The 22,164-nt window shown below is 37.4% G+C and overlaps 1 protein-coding gene across 2 annotated transcripts in view; it reads right to left on the bottom strand.

The window, feature by feature from the left end:
* Nucleotides 1-201: 201 nt before the first annotated feature.
* The window catches only part of GK5 (glycerol kinase 5), a 59,575-nt gene continuing 37,612 nt past the window's right edge, over nucleotides 202-22,164 (bottom strand). Inside the window, exons 12-16 of one of the 2 annotated variants that reach the window (XM_010952252.3) lie at nucleotides 16,334-16,428; nucleotides 10,289-10,392; nucleotides 9,375-9,434; nucleotides 8,458-8,591; nucleotides 202-5,768 (exon numbers count right to left, since the gene is read on the bottom strand). In XM_010952252.3, coding sequence (XP_010950554.1) covers nucleotides 5,620-5,768; nucleotides 8,458-8,591; nucleotides 9,375-9,434; nucleotides 10,289-10,392; nucleotides 16,334-16,428 — 542 coding nt within the window. In that variant the 3' untranslated portion in view covers nucleotides 202-5,619. The remainder of the gene's footprint in view (nucleotides 5,769-8,457; nucleotides 8,592-9,374; nucleotides 9,435-10,288; nucleotides 10,393-16,333; nucleotides 16,429-22,164) is intronic. The other variant, XM_045514696.2, reaches the window with a different exon arrangement.

Raw genomic sequence — 22,164 nt, 5'->3', positions numbered from 1 at the left:
AATCAAATCAAAGCCAAACCCCTTCCTTTCTCCTGATAACTGAATGTTTATCATCCTTCAAAATCCCTACTATGAAATGAAACCGTGGTTTCATTCTCTGCTTTGGTCAGGGAATGGGATCCAGATTGTCCAACTGAAGCCTCTACCACCATCGGGAGGTCGCTATATAGGTGTGTGAATGCAAAGCAACGAACAGAGAAACACATAATAAAGATGGCTTTAATACACATGTATCGATCAGTCATTCACTGTTTCATTATTGTTTCTCAAATCATTTTAATGATAATTTTCATAAGGGATTTTAAACATCTGCTAGTTTAATTCCATCAAATTAGTATTTGAAATCATGTTTCCTCCAGTTATTTAACATTTTTCTAAACATTTAAATAGACAGTATATTTTCACAACATATTGTATCATTCTTTTTCTTTTCCACCACAAAGAATTAACTCTCTTCTCTAGTAATTTCCTTTGTGAAAGAATGTAGAATATAGAATAAGCCTAAACAGGATCTAAAGAGGGAAGGTTACAGAAAACCTTTCTTCTCTAACCACACTAAGGCCCATTTTTTTCCCCTTCCAGTTAAAAAGGAAACACAAGCCCAAATATATCTTGAGTCAAACTCCAGTTAACATATGCTTATTTCTCTGTGACATTCTTGATGTGTAGAAACCCAAACAGGAAATAGTATTAAATGAGAATTTCTAGGTAAAAAATTTTTAAAAACAAATCCAAAAGTTAAAGTAGACAAAAAGGGAAGGGGGAAATTCCCATACTTATGAAAAAGATTCCTTTTCTTCTGCATTCTAGATTTTATGTATAGATCTTGATGATGATTTACGAGGTTCTCAATGACTATTTAATAAAACTACAAAATACGTAAAGAATCTCAGAGAAATATGATTGTAAACTTACTGATGCATATAAACTGGAATCTATATTAACTATTTTGCACAAATAGGAACATTTTGAATTCATTTCCCACAAAATCACCCTGAAATAGTTATACAAATCAGCTCATTTTAAATTAAAAATATTAGAACCATTATGATAGCTATGTACAAAACATATTTATACATTTTACTTACCATTCTAAGTAAAGGTATCTTTGAAACTTTTTGCTATGAGTACCACACTATATAATGAGTATGGAAGGAATATGAGAACTCTTAAGTCATGTTCAAATGTTATATACATTTTGCCCAGAAAGATTTGAAAATGCTACTTAATGACTTCTCAAGTCACTGGGCTGATTTTTTTTTTAACTTTGTAAAAAAGATATTACTTAAAAAAGGTACAGCTCATCTAGCAAACAACCCAATTACCAAATGCACAAAAGATACGGACTTTTCACTGAAAAGTATAAACAGATGGCAAAAGACCACACAAAAAGATGTTCAACATCATTATTAATTATGCAAATTCAATCCACGATGAGAAAAACCACACACTTATCTCAGTGGCTCAAGTAAAAAATGCTGTCTGACAACATCTAATGCTGGTGAGAATGTGGAGAAACTGGATCATTCTTTCGCACTGCTGGTGGGAATGTTACATGGTGCAGTTCCTCTGGAAAACTGCTTGGCAGCTTCTTGTAAAGATATGGCTCATTTAAATTGGAAACCTTATTCATTTTCTAAACAAAATAGATACCTGTACAGACATAGCCATTTTATTTTAATAAACCAAAAGTAATGTAAAGTGGGGGAGGGGGGCGGACAGTGGAAACCAAGTAACAGAGAATTTCAGAAACATCTCATTCTGCAGGTTCCTGCCTCTAACATTGCCATTCCCAAGCTCATCTGTGCATCCCTCTAGGGACAAAGGTCCCCTGGGAATATGATGACTAAATAGCCAGTGACTGAGAATAGACGCTGGTACCAAAACAGTTATAGCTCTGAGGACCCAAAACTTAAGAAACCAATGTGATTCCTGAAGCCTCTTTAACTTCTTTGGGGTTACCCATTTAGCCTGGTTTTAACCAGACAACCTGGCTTTGGGTATACAAGATGATAACTCTGGGACCAGATAGTTCCAGGGTGTGTTTGGGATTTTAATTCTAATTGAGAACCATGCTATAAATTTCCCAAAGGAAATAAGAATCCTCTGGGGTAGATTCAAGCCTTCTAGGCTTATCTCTGGGATGATCTGGAATTGCTTAAAGTTGAGGAACTCCAGCTATGTCTCCCCTCAAAGAATTTTAAAATGATTGCCAAACTCCTGAGCTAGATTATTTTTAATTAAAGACTACTCATCAGCAGGAGTGCCTTGCAGAAGGGGCCATTTCTGAAGTATCTTCCCTCTAATACCAGAGTCTTTGGCATTCTTAAGATTCAGTCTGTTAGTCACATGCGGTCAAGTACACAAAACCTGTGAATGGAAAGGCGCCGGTTGTACCTTAGAAAGTTAATATAACTATGTGTGTCTCCACACAAATACAGATACAAGTATACAAACATATGAAGAATTTTAAAATAAAAAAGTATTAGGCTTACAGTTCTCATAGCAAAGTAGTCCTTCTTAATCCAACAAAACACATTTTGCAAAAAGTGTAAGCTGCTCCCTATCCAAAAATGTATGTAACATCAATATGTAAGATCAAAGATAAAAAGTATACGCAAAAAGAAAGTTGCACTTATAAACACAAAGTAAAAATTCATGCTACAAATATGAAGGCACAGAGTCAAGTTCTGCAGAAGTAGACACAGTTTCTGCTTTCAGGAAACTTCTAGTTTGGTGGAGGCTTGGACAGAGGCAGATAAAAGGAGTGATCATCTCCTTTGTTCAGAGATGGAACGGAAACAAGAAGGCAGATCAAATCAAAGATGATCTGCAGACTACACTAATTCTATACTGAAATCATAAACTCACTCATTAAGGCCGCAGAGGATACAGACCTGGGGGTGGGGGTGGGTGGATAAAAACAGCAGAAGACAATGACAACATGAGATTTTTTTTTCTTTACCTCATTAACCAGCAAAGTAGAAGCTCTATTTATCTTAAGAGACTACCACTTCTTTTCTGCGAACAACCATTTCCTAGGCAGAGAGAAAAGGAGTATGATAGACAGTCTACATTCATTGAGTCTTCAATTTTCTTCCAACAGACTACATCAGTGGTTCTCACCTGGGGCCACTGTCTCCCATGGGACATCTGACAGTGTTTGGAGACATTCTGAACCACCATAAGGAGAGGAATGCTACCAGCAGCTAGCAGGTAGAGGTCAGGGATCTGCTAAACATCATCCTATAATGCACAGCACCCCAAAACAAAGAATTCTCTAGCCTCAGTTGTCAATGATGCAGAGGTTGAGAAACCATGTCATGGCTGGACATACAAAAATTTAAAAATCAGTTAAGTTTACAGTATAAAAGCAATTAGTACCACTCTAAGGATTGTACAGGAAGATTCCTCTCCTTGATAAGATAGCTACAGACCTCTTAAAAACTCTGATAGATCCATAGTGACAAAATAAAATATGCCGAGAAATGTTAGCATAGAATTTTTTTTAACTTGAATTATTAGCATACACATGAAAAAAAACCTGAAAGATAGGATGATTTTTTTTTCTCAATTGATTTTGATAACGAACAGTTTCTACAACCACAAAAGCAAAAGTGGACACATTTCTGATTTAGGTAAAATCTGACAAAGGACTTAATAAACTGTGTTACTTAAAAAAAAAGGCCAGAAATATTAAAAATAAACATTAATTTCTAGGGCAACAGAAGAAAAAAAATTTGCCACTGATTTTTGAGAAGATGCTCAATTCCAGTGAAAGACATTCAAAGGTATTTTCCCACATTATCTAAAGGCTTTTTTTCCTTTATTTTGTGGTTTTATGAGTAGAAAGAAGAATGCAGAAAATAAATGAACCAACAAACTTTCAAGTATTAATAATGTTACAACTGAGCATATCCCAATACAAAAAGACAGTTATTTCCTATGGAAATCATACCCATTGAGAAGCAGAATCTATAAGAAATAGTAAAACGAAGTGGCTTCCATATGAATTTGATAAGAAAGCTTTTAATTGGCCACTAAGCTTTGTAAACAACGTGGAAAGCAGAAAGAATGAAAACAAGAATAGATATTATCTACATAAGGGGATCTGACTTATTAAACAAAACGCCTGCACTTAACAAAAATATTTCCGAATCTTAGTATCTATTACCTGTCTGAAATGGGTATATACCACGGCAACAGCAAAATTCCCTACAACAGTCACCTCTTAAATTACATTATTACTTAACAGCTAGCTCTTTAACAGTAGGACTTTACGTGATAAGCCTGACCCAGAGAGAAATAAATACATTATTGCTGCAAATCTAAAGTGAATCTAGCTCACAAGTATGGAGGGGCGAATAACATGAGAACAGGTTGGAAGGTGGTCAACTTGCCTTAGGAAAATGTTACCCGGCCTGATGCCACACCCAGCTCTTACACCTCCTACCTTGTTTCCAGCAAGGGAATCTGCACGTGTAGAATCTTCCCTGCTCCTCTCCGTGGGTGTCTGGCTCGGTGGCCAAGGGGCAGTCACTAGCATGAACACACTCCCATCACCTCTGGCAGCTACTCCCTTGCACAAATCTCAGAGAGATGAGTAGAGTGGACGAAAAATGAAAAAAATACCTGGGTAGGTAAAATACCCCAACGAAGGCGATTCTTCAGTCACCAGTGAATTAGGTCACTTCCGTTAAACTAAGCCCTGTCAGTTAGGCACTTGATAAAAACAAAAGATGTTTGTGTTAGCATCTCAACAAATAAGAGGGAGGACAGGGGAAGAAAGGCAAGATTTATATTTACTACCTGCACTTTGTAAAAAAATGGGATGTTAATACTTTAGCCAGTTTTTGAAAGAAATGCTACTTAAGAAGTAAAGTCTAGCCTTTTCTTGTTCCTTATGAATCAATACCCTTTTGAGTTTTATTAACTACAACTATTTTTTCAGTATTAAAGAAAGCTCCAATTTTTGGTTAAATAAGGAAAAATTAAGGGAGTTATCTCTTAAGCCCAATCAAGGAAAGAACGGACTACCAAATAAGCCTATCTGAGAAAGACATACTGAGCTCATACTTGGATATAAAATTGAACAATCATGGCTTTAAGTGTTTAAAAAATTAGGGCATTAATGTTTCAAAATCCCACATGTCCTCAGTTATTCTTTCTTTTTAGCTATATAGACTTCAAATAGCTCACTTAATTTTAAAGAATTAGGGAACACTTTCACATAATTTTGGAGCAAAACACAAATGGTGCTTGACCCAGAACTATTAACTCAGATAGCAAAGAAATATGTTCATATTGGCCCAGTATAAAAAGGAGGAGGAGCCGTGACTGTCAAAACATGCTTGGAAATGGCTAATGTCCTTTGGAATTTGCTACAAAACAGGAGATTAAAAGTTCTGAGGTATTGTGGCCTTACAATCTTACCAAGGTTTAGATTTTTTGAAATGAGGAGTTCCCCCCCCGCCCCCAAAAAAAGCAATGCTTTTTCTCTGGGGTGGCAAAGCTCAGTCTAAATTTCTTCTCAGGCATCGTTGTACCATTATTCTGGAGCTTCGTCTCATCGCACGCCCCAGCCACCAGCCGTCGGCCGTTTCCACCATCCCGGCAGTGCTATAACTTGTGGTACCAGTTCATGGAGCGTCTCACTGCTTTGACCCAGCTGCCCATGCTCATTTCATAGTCTTGCCATTTCTTCTGTGGCTTGAAAACCATTTCACTTTGCCTCAGTTTCTTTAGTTCCTCCTTGTCAGTCCAAAACCCTACAGATGAAAAAATTTACTCTCAAGTTTTTAAGGCAATAATGAGTCCATCAAGTATATCCACAAAGCTATGCAAACGAGTGCTAAGGGAAACAGTTATTCCTGCAGAATGCAACCCGGGAAATTTTGTTGCTTCTGAATTTTGTTAGATTTATTACTCCTCAGGAATAAATACACCAGGATTTACAAATCTTTTGGTTTCTAACTATCAGCTTTATTTCTGTGTGGAAGGGTCTCAAATCACTTCTAGAGCAACCACACCCTGTCATTTCACTTCATGACTTGCTACTGAGGACAACAACAAAAAATCCAAGTAAGAAATGGTGTATTTTCTTTTTATACAACTTAAAAACACCAAAGATAAATTAAACTTTTTGTCATATATTCTGAGGTAAGAAGCAGCTCCCTAGGGTATGTATAACACTCCAAGTTGGGAATTAATATAAGAAATAGTTTCTTTTTTAAACTATTGCATTTCATACAAGGCTTTTAAATTCCAGTTCAAGATAAAATTGTAGTTCTGGCATATACTGTTTTTTTACAAAGAGGATCATGTGATTTATAATTAAAAAAAAAAGCAAGAAAACACATTTATAACGAAGATCATACATGGTCTGAAATGCTAGCAATGTCTTGTTAATAAACTTGGTACAAACACCTCATCTAGTCAAGTATTAACCTGTTGACAAGTGTTCAAGACATACATTTTCTCTTACCAATAAGGCTGACACATAAAATTCTTTCTTCTAATATTTTCTGATAGGTCACTTTCTTTCTTTTTACAAAATCAGCATTTTAGACTGTCTATATTTAAAGATATTAATTAATTTATAGACGTTATTAAAAGATTAAAAATAGTTTTTATTAGTATACTAAGATAAATCTACTCGTGAAAATATGTTCTCAAAATTCTTATTTTTCAGAATTTATTATTTACATACTTTTAAAAGTCATTTTATTAAGTTTGTATTGAATAGGCCCAGTTTCTGGGTGAATTTTGAAAATACAGAGGATTTGCATAGCCTTCAGGTCTCAAATTTCTGAGAGAGAAGTAATCCAACCAGAAACTTCAGATTGTTCTGAGAAGGTAAAACTGCTCCCTGTGGTTACTGAAGTACCTTTGTATTGAAAAGTTTTGAAATTAAATATAGACAGAATGAAGGAGATACAACTAAGCCACTGCGTTATGTGTAAGAATAATCTGCATGTGTTTGTTATTTAAAGTATTTTAAATGTCCAAGAGAATTTGACGTATTTAGTCTTATAAGGTGATAAGTGTAAATAGAATTTGAATAACCTTATAAATAATATTAGAATGCTTATGAGCATTTGACTTACTGTAATTATAAGCTTAATTTATTCATTCTTCAAGAGTTGTCTAAGTACTTGAGAATATTTTTCGCTGTTATAGTTCTGAGTTGGCTCAGTTAGACAAGTGAAATTATTAAAAATAAATCAACTATATTAAAAGAGTTGACACACACAAAGGGATTTAAATTTGTAAATGGGAATGATTATTTAAGGAAAAGTTATTTTCTTCAACTTGAATTAATCAAACATCAATGAATAAATGAGAGTGACTGTTTCAATTTTATTCAAAGTTAACAGATTTTTAGTAGAATAAAGCTGAACTTATCAAGATTTTGTGCTTTTTGGATCTGTAACTTTCATTGCTAAATATTAGCCTAAACTTTTAAGGGTAAAAATATCCTGTTTTGTACAAACACTCCTCCCTTCCATAGAGGAACACGTGAAAATAGTCCCAGTGTCCCAAGCGCCATCTTGCTTCCTACAGAGCCCTCTAACTGGCCTCCCCACATCACATCCCCTCCCAACTAATCCTGTCACCAATGGCCAAAGTGATCTGTTCCAATGTAGATCTATCCATGTCCCTCTCCGGCTTAAAATTCTTCTGTAGCTTTTCAATGAATTCAAGATCAAGTCCAAACTCCTCTTTACGAGGCCACCACAACCACACCTTCATGTACCTCTCCAGCCTCAAGTCTTGCTCTCATCCTACCAGCACTGTAACTGGGCAGTACCTTTGCAATGAGCTGCCCTCTCTAGTGGACCACTCACCTCTATCCTTTCGTCATCTGGTTGTCTGCTAGCCTCTTCAAAACTAAATGACATGTTGTCTCCTCTGGGAAAGCTCACACTACTAGTTGCTTAATACTACGGCTGTTCACTGGATTTATCACACAAGTATAATGATGGGTTGACTTGTCTGATTGCTCCCACTGGAGACTCTCACGGCACGGCAACGCAGCAAGTCTCAAGTGATTATGGCATGTAAACTCTTTATTCCCAGCACTGACTGGGAATAAAGCAAGTGCTCAACAAATAAATGTTCAATAAATAAAAGAATGGAGTGGTTTCTCATACCAAAGACCAGCTTATCTAATCAGACAGCTTACCCAGAGACATTCCCTTGCCAAAGACCAGAGCAGCTGAGAATGAATTTTCCTGGCCTCATACTTCTGACTGAAGGATGGAAGAGAGGCAACATGTCCCGCCCACAGAGGAGGTCACAAGAGTATTCTGTGAGTGATGTGCTTATGTGTATGGAGTGTAATGGCCTCCAAAGCTTTCCAGACACTCTCCATATTTTTGTGATTTGGGAGGTGAAATGCCATCTGTAAGAGACAGTCTGCAAGACTGCTCTTGTTCTTGTAAAATCCACACATACCAACAGCAAGGCCCGCTAGAGAAGCTGCACCTACGCAGGACATATCAACGTGGACCGGTCTGTCTATCGTCTCATTAATCAGGTCCGAAGTCATCTGCATGACAAAACTGTTCTTACAAACGCCTCCATCTGCCCTGTGGGGAGCAAGGCATTTGAGATAAATTACTGCAACAAAAGCATGAAAACATTATTCTTTTTAAAAGAGCCACACAATCTTTTTTAGATCCTTGATTTTATTTTTAAAGTTTAACTTTTTTAAATTAATTAAGTTATATATTTAAATTTTTTTATTTGGGGGGAGAGGCAATTAGGTTAACTTATTTATTGATTTGTTTTTAGGGGAGGTGTTGGGGATTGAACCCAGGACTTTGTACATGCTAAGCATGCACTCTACCACTTAAGCTATACCCTCCCCAAGAAGTTTAACTTTTTAATTTCAAAATTATATCACTGAGCATTGATCTGAAGATAGAGGACCTTACTAGGTAATCTTTAAACATTTTTCCTTATTCCTGCCATCAATTTTCCCACCTACCCTGCTTGTCCTGGGACTAGTTCAGAATAGGCCATGTGAACTAAGCTAACATAAGAATTCATGTGGACATTCCAGCAAAGAAAATTTGATGCTTTCATGCTAAAAGGATAGCCACACACCCAAAAAAAGAGATATTAAAGATTTTTCTAGTACATGTAGGGTGTTAAGACCCTCCCAAATTCCACACTGTGCTTTATTTTCCATAAATCTAAAATTAGCTTTCCTTCCTCTCCAAATTCCTATGACCAAGTATTTTGCTGCAGAGGACGTAAGCGTAAGTTCTTTTTGAAATCCTGAATAATGATAATGCTGAAAATGCTAGGAGCAGCTGCCACTTAATTCTACTTTCTAATTAACTCTGTTAGAAACAAAATTCACATACCGTATTTTTCTTACAGGAATATGGATCTCTTTCTGCATCACCTCAAATAATTGTTTGTTTCTAGTTAAAAAAAAAAAACAACAAGATATTTAGAGGCAATTCAAACCATGATAGTTCTCTCCAATTTGAATAATAAAAACTGTGGTTTTATTTACATGATATTTATAAAAAGATGCCAAAGAAAATATTAATGAAATATTTTTTGCTAACTGAAAGTCAGTAACAGGTGCTCAAATAAACAAGAGGCTCAAGGCCTCCTGCTTTTCACCTGGCTATCAGAGAACATAACTGTTATATTAGCACTAAATGTAATTTATTACCATTCCTGCAAATGAAAATTTAAAGCAAGCATCCATTTAATAGGTAGCTATTAATATGACACACCATAAATAGCATGTAACAGAAATCATCAAATATAAAAATAATGGTTTTGTAATCAGAGAAAATACTATTTTAAACATTACAACTGTTCCATTTGCTCCATTCATGAGAGCCGCCTTCTTAACTTTAATAAGCTACACCTGCCCCATAACAACCAGACTACAGGAAATATACATAAAGAATAATTTTGATGAGTCAATCTTTGAGTGTAACAGAAGCATTAACAGTTAGAATTCTCCTTCATGAATAATGATATAAAAACCTTTGGAAGTCCAAATTTTGAATCTTTTATGCTTAAGAAACTGGATATCTTTAAAATCATTCCATTTTTCAGATATAAAAAATTAAATATGAAAAAAGAGATGGTAACGAAGTTAGCAATAAGAACAGATTATCTCATATACAGTATGATTCAAACTAAAGATATTAATAGTTAAAATTAAGAAACTTCTTAATTTAGTTTAATAGAAATTAATAAAAGGAAACTGCAGTAATGTATGGGAAGGGGGCAGTTTAAGGGCAGGTTCTGGTACCTGAAAGCTATTGACTCCAATATTGCTCGTACAAGATGGTATTTAGTGGTGGAAGGCTTCAAACCCATGAAAGAGGCACATGCACACGGGTCATTTAATGGAGCCTAAAGTGAGAGAGTAAGAATATATTATTATTGTTCTAAATTATGTCCACAGACTTGAAGACATATCATACAATAAAAACGGGGGGGAGGGTATAGCTCAGTGATAGAGTGTGTGCTTAGCATGCACACAGTCCTGGGTTCAATCCCTAGTATCTCCATTAAAATTAATTAATTAATTAATAATCAGTTAAAAACCTAATTTACCTACCCCCACCAATTAATAATAAAATAAATTTTAAAAACCACAAAGCCATGTTAGAAAAAAAAATAGCTTATTTAGATATAAGTAGTTTTAGAATAAATGACAGCCCCCAAATGACGTTAATTATTAGAGTAACTTTTCGACAGAACTCAAGCAAGGCTGAGTCACAGTTATTGGACTGAGCTGGATCTTTCGTTTGTGCCCATGCCAAGAAAAGGGACTGAAGCCCAGAGTAACAAATCATGAAATGCCTTGCTTTTATATATGAGGGAAATGAACAGTAATGCTAGTATTTCCTCCTTTCTCCAACGGTTAAGCATTTATACTGAAATTATTTCCTACGTAGAGTGGTTTTCTGAGGATGTCAGTTAAACTTAGATAAAACTATACTGTAAAAAAGGTGCTTCTCAGTGTCATAACGTACACTCAATATTGTGACAGACTCTCAAACTAAACTCTTCTATTTCTCTTATTCTTTTGGGGGAGGTGGGGAGATAATTAGATTTATTTATTTACTTATTTAACGGAGGTACTGGAACCCAGGACCTCTTGCATGCTAAGCATGCGCTCTACCACTGAGCTATTCCCCTTGCCCCATTTCTCTTATTCTATTCTCTCTTCTCTTTAGTCTTATTGCCTAGTATCAGAGGCAACCCCGTATGACATCTGCTTTTAAAAGGCCATAATCTTGAGCTGGAATTATGTGTTCGTCAGATGAAGTTTGTATTCATCTTTGCATCCCTGGAAATGCAAAACGATTCTGGGACATGGAGATGAGACACAGAGATCTCTGCCAGAGCCTGCTGTCTCACAAGGAAACACAGAACAGTTCCAACACACTCACATAAGGTCATGGCAGAGGGACATGCTAGTGCTGTCGGGAAATGATGGTCCCCAGGAAAAGTACCTTGAGCTTCAGGGCTGTGACACGTCATCTCCTCAGCTGGAAAACTTTCTACCACGCCTCCTCCTAGTTAACCCCACTCCCCTCCCAAATCTTGCCTTAGCTTCCTCTGGGAAAACTCCAAACCCCATAGTCTAGATAAGGTCCGCCATTATACATTTTTGGGAACCTGTAACTTCCCATCATGTCATGTGCCCCAGTTTATAATCACATATATTTGTGTGATCGTTTGTTGAAACTCTATTTTCCCCGCTGCGCTGTTAGCATCGCTGGTGGAAACTCATCTGACGGGTTACAGTGTGTCTCCAGGGCCTAGTGCTGTACCTGGCCCCTCACAGGGGAGCAACACACACTTGGTGAATCCATGAACAAACAATACTTTCCCTAATGTCTTAACTGAAGAACTTCTCCGTTATATCTTATCTTTACAGTAGCCATGATTTTCCTCCCATTGTGATTTTATCTTAGTAATTTTTCAAATTTATGAACACCTTTTGGTGATTCACTTAGGAAAAACTGACTTAGACAGTAAACATACCAAAAGGTATTCCAAGTGTAAAACACTGTAAAACAAAGATGGGTCAGACTAAGCCAGTTCAATTAGTTCCCAATAATGTGCTCTAATTTGTTTTTCTGCATAAAAATGACTTATACCACATAAAATCCTGGTATAATTGAACTGAAATCACTTTTGTACAAATAGCTATGAACATAGTTTACCAATAGTAACAGGCCAACTTGAGTTGGTGATAAAGTCCATGGAAGAAACCTACAAATTTCTTTATAGGTTACAATGTCCCTGCATTTGTTAGCCCAAGCCAGTCTCAGGGATGATAAGGTAGGAAAAACACTGGCAAGATCCCTTTAAGGGCCTGGTCACAACTTGCCAGGGCAGACAGCCTCCAGCCACACCTCCAATCTGTCACTGCCAACCCCACCAAGTGACCTTCCCAGAACCATCAACCAGCTAGGAACAGCAGGACTCAGCAAAGTTCTGTTTGGCACCTTGAGCAGAACCAGCAGACTCTGGCCCAGGGCACAGACTACCTGCTCCCCTGGCCCTGGTCCCCACTGGAATCTCAGCCTAATCTACTGGGGACCTGCAGGATGATTAATGCCACCGTGCCTCTTGTCCTAGACCCTAAACGTAAGTTCCTCTGGCTCCAACTGTGTATCCCCATCATCAGAATATTTTATGCTATACCATGAAACAATACAGCAGAGCTGTTAAGGATCTGGACTCCAGAGTCCAGCCCTGCTGCTCACTATCTGTGTGACACAGGGCAAGTGATATAACAGCTCCAAAGCTCAGTTTCTTCAGCTTCACAATGGGATGAAAAGAGTTACCTTCTACTTTTGTTGGGTTACAGAAGACTGAATGAGACAACGCATTTGTAAAGAATTTAGGACAGTGCCTGAGACATTAGTCCATATTCACAGGTTATCTGCCACTCCAATTTTTATTTTACTGTTATTTTTCACCCAAACCCTTCCCACTACTACTCACTGTCTTCATAATGCTTTCACTATGCCTTCTGAACATTTCCTTCTATTGTAAATAAACTCCCCTAACCCTCAAACCACCCTGAGACAGTCTCTGCACTTATTTTGTGGTTAGTTGCTATAACAAACTTGGCTCTGTGCTGGGCAAATGACTTCAGCTGTCGCTATTCAGTGGAGGGTCCCCAGGCTTGCATACCACAAGGACCAGAAGGACACTGTGCAAGCCTTCCCTGACCACAAGTGGTCACTATGCATCTACTGTCAGCAGACATGTCAGTCCACATCCACATCATGCTTTATCTCCCTTTGCCCTTCCATGGTGCAGACGTACCACAGAGCTAGAGGAGGAGTTCACAGTATTTGCTGGCCAAGGAGGAAGGGGTTCTCAGGAAACTGCTTCAATCCTTGTCTAAAGTAGCCCTGTTTCATGCTCTAGTCCCACTGCCACCATCTCAACCGTAAGGAGGGGTGAGCACAGCTGACTCAAAGGCTATTCAAAGCTTGAAAAGACAAGGTGGTCCAATCAGATTCCCTCCCCTGGAAATCTGAACCAGGAAAGACCTCAGAGGGCACCCGTGCTAAAAGGACGCACAAGGTGGAAGAAGTCTGTGCCTACTTCCAAATTGTGACAAGGAGGAAGGTTAAGGAAAATCATGACGATTCGAAATTATGAGGACGAAAGGACACAGAGCAAAGCTGGTAAGGAGAAGAGGAAAGCACACCCACAGAGAAGCAGAAACCACAAAGAGGAACACAGAACCGTACAGTCAGTACAGAGCATCCCTTTCCATCCCAGATGCTCAGGAGGATGTGAACAGCCAGCTCCTCTCAGGAATGGCTTAAACAAGCCTGTTCCTTGCAAACCCAAGAACCCTCATTGGAGCATGACTCCTCAAGCTCTGAAGACTGGCACTTGGCTGCCTGTCCTGTCCCTCCTACTACGGCCGTCATCACAGAAACTTTAACGTCAGGTGAACGATCGCCGATTCCTGCTTCCGATACCTGTCACGGATGCTCTACGCTAGTATCCCCTTCCCAATCCACCCGCCCTGCCAGACAAACGCCACAACAGCCGCACTAACTGATGCAGTCCCATGTACTGCTCCCACGCTGCAGACCAGCCCTCTGCCATTCCCTGCAGTGGCTGTCCCCGCATTCCCCCTCTCCTCAAAGTTCCTCCCATGCCCCTTCCTCAGCTGATGCCCTTGAGAAATAGGCTGTTAGGAGCCTGAGGCATCCTGCCCGCCATGAGCCACGGCTGTAACAAGGTTCTAACATGAAAGGCAGTGTCACAGATGCTGGATCCTTCCTTCCTGCCATTCTCCTAGCCTGCACGTTCTCTAGTTGTTGACATTGGCTGCTCATAGGTGATCCTCCCCACTGTTTTCCAAACAGCTTAGTATCAACACACTATTGTTGTCTGAGTTCACTTTCAGTTTCCAGTTAAGAGTTTCATTTCACACCAGGAAATGACAGGCCTGCGGTCCTCCACCACCCCACCCAACCTCAACATACTGCCAGGGTGCAATCATGGCAGGACAGGGACATATCGTTATCAACATGGCATTAAAAACCACATCTGTGACAGTCCTGTCTAACTTTTTGGACTTTAGCAATACTCTGGGTTCCTTTATCAGATATTTTATATTATTTTTACAGGCATATGAGCTGGTAGAGAAGTTAAAAGCAGAGTTGCCAGGGTAAAGTCACTACTAGGTTCCCCCAGCACAGTTTTCATAAAAAGAAGAATCCATAGGAACCTAATTAAACTCTACCTTTGCTGATGACAACTATTCACCTAACCTTCGTCCTTAAACCTCAATCAGACAAATATTCTTTTCTCCTTGTCTTATCATGGGTGCTATTTAGTTGCCTCACGTCACCCTGAAGAGGATGCAATGCAATCTCTACACGTAGTTTATAAACTTTTAGTCCTTAGAAAAAAGTACATAGAAGGAGATTATTAAAGATATTAAAAGAATGCTCATTTTAAAGCCTAGATTGAAAATCTGGTATTTTTAGAGATTTAAAACACCTGATCTATTTCTTTCTCATTGGGTTCTACATCCTATTACCTAAACTCTCAAATTTTGAATTTGTTGTAACTGATTGCCTGAGTATGGAATGGACTAGACAGAAGGTAAATTTTTATTTTTCGAAAGAAAAAAAACTTGGAGGAAAATTAAAAGAACTAATTCCAAAAAGGGGGGGATTCTGTTCATAATAATATACCTAAAAACAGATTTTATTTTTTATTTTTTTTAATTTAAATTGAAATATAGCTGATTTACTGAAAGTAGATTTTAAGAGTCTTCATAACAATATGCTAAAATTGAAGGCAGTATTAAAGATCTTTCAATTAAATACAAAGTTAAATATTACAAAATCAAATCTTTTATTGGGTTCACTTTTTTTTTCGATTTATTGCTCAATCTGAGAGTTTTTCCAAAACCAATTAATTTTTTTTTAATTGAAGTAAAGTCAGTTACAATGTGTCAATTTCTGGTGTACAGCACATGTCCCAGCCATGTGTGTGTGTGTATATATATATATATATATATATATATATATATATATATATATACACACATATATTTGGTTTTATATTCTTTGTAATTAAAGGTTATTACAAGACCGGGTTCACTTTTTTGTTTTGTTTTGGGGGAATAGGTAATTAGGTTTCTTTACGTATTTTTAAATTAATTTTTAATTTAATTTTATTTTTAGTGAAGGTACTGGGGACTGAGCCCAGGACCTTGTGCCTGCTAAGCATGCACTCTACTGCTGAGCTACACCCTCCCCGACAGGGTGCACTTTTTAGTTAGGCAAAGTAACCAATATTCCACACCACAACAGTTAAAGAAATTCTGATTTTTTTTTTTAAAAGTTAATGAAAGCTACAAATAACTGCAAAATACACACATAAACATATGTGTGTATATACCTTAATGTTATTTTTCTAATTTTCAGTGGTATACCTCCTCTAAGCAAAGAATGTCAATTTGCTAATGTATTTTCCCCCAGTGGGAAATGGCTATTTTTGGTTATGATAAAGAAACCATGGGTCTTATGTAAAAGTTTTATAATAAACCTGCCAACTTTTAGTTTCCACAGAGGAGTTCTGAACAGAAGCAGCCGACTGAATTTGCTCTGCCCTCTCATGGAACTCATGCTAGGTCAAAGCACAGCTTCTCGGCCCTAGAATGCCACTTTAACCTTAGTTCTTTCCAGCGCCCACATTTCAGATAAAGGGAATGGCAGACACATAAATTTGGGTGTGAGTATGAAGAGAGAAATGTTTGTAATTGCCATTAACGCTTTTTAAAAAATACCTGCAATCCACTAAAAGATGGAACAAAATAAACTCCTTCAGAATCTTCCAAACTTCTGGCCATTTTTTCAGTTTCAGCAGCATCTGTGAACAGATCTGCAAAAACAAAAACAAACAACAACAAAAAAACTCTAAAACAAAACGAAGGGGTTGGGGAGGGACAAACAGAATTATGTTATATAACTTGTATTTACATGCATCAACATTTGTTATGAATATAATTTGAAAGGTTGCTCACTTAAAAGGGTCAACACAAAGGCCAGTCTGCTCTAGTGCTACCCGGGTTCCCCACTGCAGAGATTTACGGCCCATGGAAGGGAGACAGAAGACCCTCTTAGATGGGCTCTGTGTGCAGCAGCCCTTACTTTTTCCTTTTAAAGATATTTGGGCTGTTTAAAAATCAGTTCTAAGTGTTTTCTGGCATTAAAAAATTTATTCTCCTGTAGATAACACCCATTCTAGTTCTCTGATGAAGAGATCATCTACCTAATACTGCCAAGAGAGTCAACTGAAAAACTACACCATCAATGAGTTCAATAAGGGGCCAGTAACAAACAGATATACTAAAAGCCAATCTTTATAAAACAAAAAAAATCAAGACCTATTTCATTTAGTATACTTCTTTTTTTTTAGTTAAGTATTTAATCTACATACAGGAAGATGCACAAATCCTAGGAGTGTACAGCTGGATGACTTTTTCACAGTGTGAATACACCCAGGTAACCAACACTCAGATCAAGATACCAACTTCTTTTGTTCGACAACATGCCTGTGAGATCCATCCATTTTGTTACAAGCAGTTGTACTCACTCATTCTCATGCCGGTATGGTAATCCACTCTCCACACGCACAATTCATTCAACTATTCTACATCTGATATGCATATGGGTAGTTTCCTGTTTTTGGCTAATATAAATAGGCCACTGTGAACATTCATGTACATTCTTTTTGGAAAGCATATGTATACATTTCTGTTTGCTATATACCAAGGGGTGGAATTGCTAGTCCTAGGGTCTTCATACTTAGAACTAGCTTTAGCAAATACTGCCAAATCATTTTCCAAAGTAATTTTTTACCAATTGAGGGCTCCTGCTAGCAATATGAGAGTTCCAGTTATCCCATATTCTTTCCAACAACTGATACTTCCTGTGTTTTCCATTTTAGCTATTTGGTGGTATTGCATGATGGCTTGATTTGTATTTCTCTGTTGACTAATGAAGTTGAAATCCTTTTCATTGGCCATTTGGATAGTCTTGTCTGTGACTCCAAAATAAATTTGTGAAACTGACAGCACAGATCAGATGAAAAAGCTCAGGAGCTGGTCATAATAAGTACTGCTGGCTTTACACAGCCTTAATTAGAGGGTTTTAATATCTTATATGCTTTGTTATTATAATGAAGAATTAACTCAAGACAAGAAGTTTAAGGAACTCTTGTGTTAAAACACAAGTGGGAAGTGTATAGCTCAGTAGTAGAGTGCATGCTTAGCATGCATGAGGTCCTGGGTTCAATCCCAGTATTTCCATTAAATAAGTAAGTAAGTAAGTAAGTAAGTAAGTAAGTAAGTAAGTAAATAAATAAATAAATAAATAAATAAATAAATAACCTAATAACCATGCCACCCAAAAAAAGACTGATTAAAACACAAGAGAATGAGGATCACTTAATAATAATCACAAATTTCACTCAAAATGAGAGTTATCAGATCCATAAGTTACATTCATTTGTTCAAAATGTCCAGGTAACACATCAAAATACATCTAGCACTTCAAAAACTAATATTAAAGAGAAAACACTGCTTTTGAAATCTATACTTAAAAAAAATCACATCCAAGTGTCTATATATTTTTTGGGGGGGTAATTAGGTTTATTTATTATTGTTATTATTTATTTAATGGAGGCACTGGGGATTGAACCCATGACCTTGTGTACGCTAATCATGCGCTCTACCACTGAGCTACACCCTCCCCTCCCCCAAATGTCTATATTTTTAAATCAAGATTTAGAAAATATACTAGGTGGCTGATCCTAGGAAAGTTTTTTGTAACAGACAAAGAAATGGGGGAAAATCTAGTTTGTTCACACTCTTTACTGGTTGTTCTGTCTGTGCTTGAAGAATTTCTCTAAATAATCTTCCACTTAAACTGTTCTCAAATGAGCTTATTGATGGAAAGTCTTCTAAAGTAAGCAGACTTATCTCTCTCTCACTGAGTGCAACTAAAAATCCGGGATGGAATACACAGAAAAGTTATCTGAGGACTCAAAAGAACAAGCTAGCAGTCCAACCAGGGAACTCTGAGTACCACCAAACTGGCAGCGAATTTCCTGTTTTTTATTTTCTCTGGTATCTCCTGGCCTAGGATCAGGGACAACCTGAAACCTGAAACTTGAGTCTGTATACTAGGTGCAAAAATGGGCAGCTTCTGAAGAAGCCCCCTCTCTCTGGCCTGAGAAATAGGAGCCAGGGGCCTCTATAGGACAGAAAGGGAGTAATTATCCTGGTTTGTTTGGGGGTGGGGGGGGTGGGGGGGTTCTTTCGACTTGAATAAGAAAGAAAAAAAAAAAAAAACTGAGAAAGAGAGAGAGCAAGAAAGAGAAAACAGAGCCTCAGGGGTCAGTGGGACAATAAGAAAAGGCCCATTTCTGTCACTGAGTCCCAGAAGGAAAGGACAAAGAATGCACTGCAGAAAAACTACGTGAAGGAAAAAAATGACTGTAAATTTCCCACAGTGGAGGAAAGATATAAATCTATAGATTCAATAAGTTCAGCAGGGGAGGGTATGTAGCTCAATTGGCAGAGTGTGTGCTTAGCATACACAAGATCCTGGGTTCAATCCCCATTACCTCCATTAATAGACAAACAAACAAACCTAATTACCACCCCCCCCCAAAAAGATGTTCTGCAAATCTCAAACAGCATGAACACAAAGAAATTCATGCACAGCCACACCATAATAAAACTGAAAACTGACAACCAAAGGCAAAGAAAAAGTCTTGAAAGTAGCCAGATTACATACTAGGGAACAAACACTGAAACAACTATAGGTTTCTCATCAAATGATGATAGTCTAAAGACAGTGGAAGTACTAAAAGAAAAGAGCTGTTGACCCAGAACTTGACATCCAGCAAAAATTATCCCTCAGGAATAAAGACAGTCTCCACTGAAGGATGATTAAGAGAATTTGTTGCCAACAAACATACTATAAAAGAAATGCTCAAGGACATCTATATGCAAAAAAAACTTAATTTAAAAAGAACCTCAACTTAAATCTCACATTTTATACAAAGATGGGTTATATAGCTAAATGTATAACTAAAACATAAACTACAACACTTGTAGAAGAAAATATGGGAGAAAAATCTTTATGTCTGATTTGGCAAATAGTTCTTAGATAGAGAACCCAAAATACAATCCATAAAACAAAAAATTGATAAATTAGACTTTACCAATTTAAAAACAGTTAAGGAATGAAAAGATATGATATGAAAAGATAAGGCACAGTCAAAGGAAAAATATTTGCAAATCATATATTCCAAAATGGACCTGTGTTCAGAATTTAAAAAGAACTCTTAAAACTTATCAGTAAGAAAACCCAATAAAAAATACACAAAAGATTTGGATACTTCACCAAAAAAGATACACAGATGAAAAGTGAGCACATGGAAAGTAGTTTGACATTATTAGCTATCAGGAGCATGCAAATTAAAAGCAAAATGAAATAACATTACACACCAATCAGAGTGACTTACAGAAAAGGAAGAAGAAAAAAGACAATACCAACCACTGGAGCAAGATGAACATGCACATTGTTGCTAAGAACATAAAATGGTACAGCCAGTCTGGAAAACAGTTTGGCAGGTTTGGGTTGGTTTTTTTTAATAAAAAATAAACATAGTTATTTATGTATGTGTTTATATGACATGTATGAAATTGTGTCTATATAAGCCAGCAATCCCACTCTTAGGTATCTACCCTAGAAAGATGAAATCTTACATTCACAGAAAAACCTCTACATGACTGTTCATAGGAGCTTTATTCACATGTCTTTCTGTGGGAGGATGGATGAACAAATTGTGATATATCCACATAACAGAAAATTGCTTAGCAATAAAATGAAATGAACTATTGATAAATACAAAAACATGAATCTCAAAGGTAATATGCTAGGTAAAAGACACCATCTCAACTGGTTATATGATTCCATTTATATGATACTGTGGAAAAGGTAAAAGCATAGGGATGGAGAACAGACTGGATCTGCTCCCAGAGATCAGAACAGGGCAGGGATTTACCAAGGAATGACACAAGGTAATTTGGAGGGATGATCAAAGTGTTTAGTACATCAATTACAGTCCTGATCGTGGTGATGGTTATTCAGTCTATACAGATCTTAAAACTAGTAGAACTATACACCAAAAACCCAACCTAAACCAAACCAAAAACAACCACTATAAACCTACAGCTGTAGATTCAGATATGAATAAATTGATTATAGCGATAACTGTACATTTTTATATGTCAGTATCTACTTGGTCAAAACTCACTGAATGAATCCTTAAAATAGGTGACTAATTATATACAAATTAAACCACAATAAAGTTGATTTTGAATAATATTTTTTTCTTAAATATAGGAAAAGAAGTTCAACTTCACTCATAATAAGAGAAACGTCATTCACACACTGTGATGTTATTTCTCACCCATCTAGGTAGAGATTTTTAGTCACATTTTTTTTCCTCTGGTCTTCCCTCTGTATTGCTTACCTTTCAGTTTCCTTTTCTATTTTTTATTCCTTTCTGTTTTTAAATTCTTCCTGATTCCTATTTGAACTGTTAGCACTGTCCATTTTACATTTTATTAATTTTTTTTCATTTTATATGTCATGGTTTTTGCTCTTTGAAACTTTTTATACTTTCCCAACATTTCCATGCAACATTTTCTTTTATCCATTTATTGTTTCCTTTTTGTTGCTGTTATTGTAATCTTCTGTTTCTTCCATGAGATCTGCCTCTGTGGGAGCTGCCTGTTGTGGTTTATTGAACTGGTCACCCTCCTCCAAGGTGCTGCGTATTCTTAAAACACATTGTGCTCTTTCAGGTCAGGCTGAGGGGTTCAGCAGGTAGTGAGCAGTAAGGGAGTGAACACCCTTGGCTCTTGGGTTTCTTTTTTCTTTCTTTTTAATGTAGGTACTGGGGATTGAACCCAGGACCTCGTGCGTGCTACGCATGCTAGGCATACTCTCTACCATGAGCTATTTCCCTTCCGCCTCGGGTTTATTAAAGTATGAGAAAGATTAGACCTCTTGCCCCAGCCTGGAAGAGGAGCAGTTCAGATCAACTGGTCCTGACGTCCACTGTTAGCAGGCTCTCTCCCAGGGATGGGCAGACCCAGCTCTTCCTTCTCCACATGCTGATGGGATTTTCTCCTGACTCATCAACCTCCATCCATAGCATATCAGGGTCCTCACCAGCCTCTAACATTTTCACCAGTAATACTCAGTTGGTGCCTTGCACAGACCCTGCGCCTGCAGTCTACTTCATTCATGTTTGGGCTCCATTCCAGCCACAGCCGTACTCATCTTACTGTGTGTCATCCCAGCAGGAAGCAAGAGGGAGGCAAGGTCATGAACAAAGACCCTACTCACTAGCAGTAACATGTCACTATTCACCGCCACCTCATTAGTTCATACATGAAAGAATGTTTATCTCATCTCCTCTAATGAGGCTGTATCTCTCCTGGGAAGATACCCAGGGAGAAGAAATCAGTTTCCTTTATTTCTAGTAAACAAGAGTCCTGGGTAATTCTACATGTATAAGGGAAGTCTGATGGGG

The sequence above is a fragment of the Camelus bactrianus genome, chromosome 1, assembly GCF_048773025.1.
Source record: "Camelus bactrianus isolate YW-2024 breed Bactrian camel chromosome 1, ASM4877302v1, whole genome shotgun sequence".
Classification (NCBI taxonomy): Eukaryota; Metazoa; Chordata; class Mammalia; order Artiodactyla; family Camelidae; genus Camelus; species Camelus bactrianus.
The sequence above is the reverse complement of the archived record's forward strand: the minus strand, read 5'-3'. Positions and strand labels throughout refer to the sequence as shown.